Consider the following 2,621-nt stretch of genomic DNA (forward strand, 5'->3'; position numbering starts at 1 on the left):
TTACCCATTCTTAGGAGGAACACTATTATGGGTCACTGATTGCTGTTGGAGTCCTTTGCTCCCATTACCTCCCGGATTCTGAGTCGGCTTAGGATTTGCTGATGTTGAGTCTTTCTGGAAGCACTCATATTCTCTATGGCCTAACTTGCTACAAATCCTACAAGTTACCAGATTTCCTTCACAGTCCTTCCCTGGGTGGTTTCTTGGACATCTTTTGCAGTAGTAGACTCTCTTGGACTTTCCATTTTCAGATTGACTACGATGGTTGTTATTCCCATTATTTTTATCATCCTTTCCTTGCTTGAATCCTCCATTAGTCTTTTGACGCTTATCTCCACCTTGAAACCCATTACTAGACCCCTTCCTTTTATCTCCAGGATTCAAATCTAGCTCTCTTCCATTGATCCCGAATAGATGGGCAGCTCTTCCATACACTTCATCAAGGCTATTAAAGTTAGCCCCTCCCAATTTCCCTTGAATGGACAAGTTTAACCCTTGCTCAAATCGTTGAGCCTTCAAAACTTCAGTTGGAACCATTTCAGGTGCAAACCTCATTAACTCTATGAACTTAGAGTAGTATTCATTGACAGTCATGGTCCCCATCCTCAGGTTGGTAAACTCTAGGCACTTCTTTTTCCTTAAGTAAGGTGGGTAAAACTTGGTTCTCAAGGCTTCCTTAAATTGCTCCCACCCAAAATCCTCTTGAGTCGCCAACGACTCCTTCCTTTGGGACCACCATAAATCAGCTTCCTCTCTTAGGTAGTATGTAGCATTATTGATTTTTAACTCATCATCACACCTAACAGCAGTAAACAGTTTATCAAACTCCCTAATCCAGTTCTCAAGACTGGTTGGGTCCTCTTTTCCATCATATACAGGTGGATTCCTAGAGGCTACTTTCTTAAACACGTCGCCAGCTAGGTCAGGCTCTTGTTGATGGTTCAGTTGAGAAGTCATAGCCTTAGCCAAATTCTTGATCAGAAAGGTCAACTCCTTAAGAGTTGCTCGAGTTTTGGATCTACTTCCGGGTCTACTGGCCATTTCTTCCTGGATAAGAAACAACTACTTATTAAAGTTATCCTACTAAATTTGTAATTCATACAACAATCATCATTCATAATATGATTGACAAATTGCACATAACATAAAAAGAACAAACTAGAATTTTATTTATTAATCCTTGAAAAGGAATACTAACATTTATAATGAGTAGTAGTCTAATTACAGAACTACTAATTATTAAAGCTACTAAAAATAATCTTCATCCTTATGAAAATTTAATAATATTTCCATATTTTGCTAGACAGAATGTCATACAATTATTCACAAGAACAATAATCTGATTGTAAATAAGGAAACAAAGAAAATTTCAAATTATTTGTATTTTCGAAAAAATTTAAGTATACATATATATGTATATAATAAGTTTTTATTTCGAATACTAGGTTTTTCGTGTATGGAAAAATTAACCGAGAGAGTTCCCAGGAAAGAGAGGTACGGCATAAGCGGCCGACTTAAGTACCAAGTCTTTCCTTAGCCAGAACTTTCCTCAAAAAAATAATCCACACACTTATTCCTTTCTTCGAAATATATAAATTGGAAAATATTTATATTTGGAAATATAACTTTATTTATGCAAATAAAATGGATATAACTTTATTTATGCAAATAAAATGCAAAAAAAAAAAATTATGCACTAAAATGCGAAACTCTAACTTATATGCCCTTCCTAAATCTACCCAAACTCTCATTAATAAACCTAAAGGCTCTTGATACCACTTTGTAACACCCCCAAATTTCTCTCTTTTTGAAGAACATATTTTAATATAAAACACTTGAGAAACTTGAGAGTATTACCGCCACGTGATAACGTTAAAGGCTAAAACTACTAACTACTAAATTAACAATGCAGCGGAATTAATAAAAATAACTTCTCTTTATTGATAAATAAAAATTTATTGTTTCAAATATGACAAAGGGAAATATAAACATAATGACTACTAAACTAAGCTATGTAGTACTCCTCACTAGCTCCCCCATACGTAGTATGCATCAATCAACCTGAAAAATCTGCTCACCAAAAGGATCATCACAGGGACAAAGCCATAAAACAAACAAAACAAAATGCGTGTCAGTAAAATACTGAGTACATGTATATGCGGAAATTTAAATACTTTACTAAACATTCAAAATACTCATATAAACCTTCCTTGGATACTTGAAATAACTTGTATAAATTCCTTGGATACTTGTATAATATAACGTATATAACTTTAATAATACTCCTTTTCCTTGCCTAGGTACCTTTCCTAAAGTGTGCACACCCCCAAGTTTAGTATTCCTTAATGAGTCTATTACGAGGGGAACTACCTTGTCCACATGACTTATACAAAAAGTACATGGGTAAATAATATAATAGCTACCGTTCTTGTTAGTAAATAACAAGTCGTGGCCTCTTTATAAATTGTGATCATAGAAGATCATATAACTAAGAAAAAATCATTCAGAAATAATCCTCCTTTATAAGAATAGTAATTCTTATATAAAACTTTTGCCACTTAAAAGATATAATATTAATAACTTGCTTATATCAAATAATCTTTGAAGATAATCTTTCTTTA

General features: G+C 33.8%; 1 protein-coding gene across 1 annotated transcript; it reads right to left on the reverse strand.

Moving 5' to 3' along the window:
• On the reverse strand, positions 1-1,041 carry LOC125495257 (uncharacterized). Its single transcript, XM_048639913.1, has one exon. The coding sequence runs from the start codon at positions 1,039-1,041 to the stop codon at positions 1-3; it is 1,041 nt and encodes a 346-aa protein (XP_048495870.1).
• Positions 1,042-2,621: the final 1,580 nt, after the last annotated feature.

This window comes from Beta vulgaris, chromosome 2, assembly GCF_026745355.1.
Source record: "Beta vulgaris subsp. vulgaris cultivar EL10 chromosome 2, EL10.2, whole genome shotgun sequence".
Lineage (NCBI taxonomy): Eukaryota > Viridiplantae > Streptophyta > Magnoliopsida > Caryophyllales > Amaranthaceae > Beta > Beta vulgaris.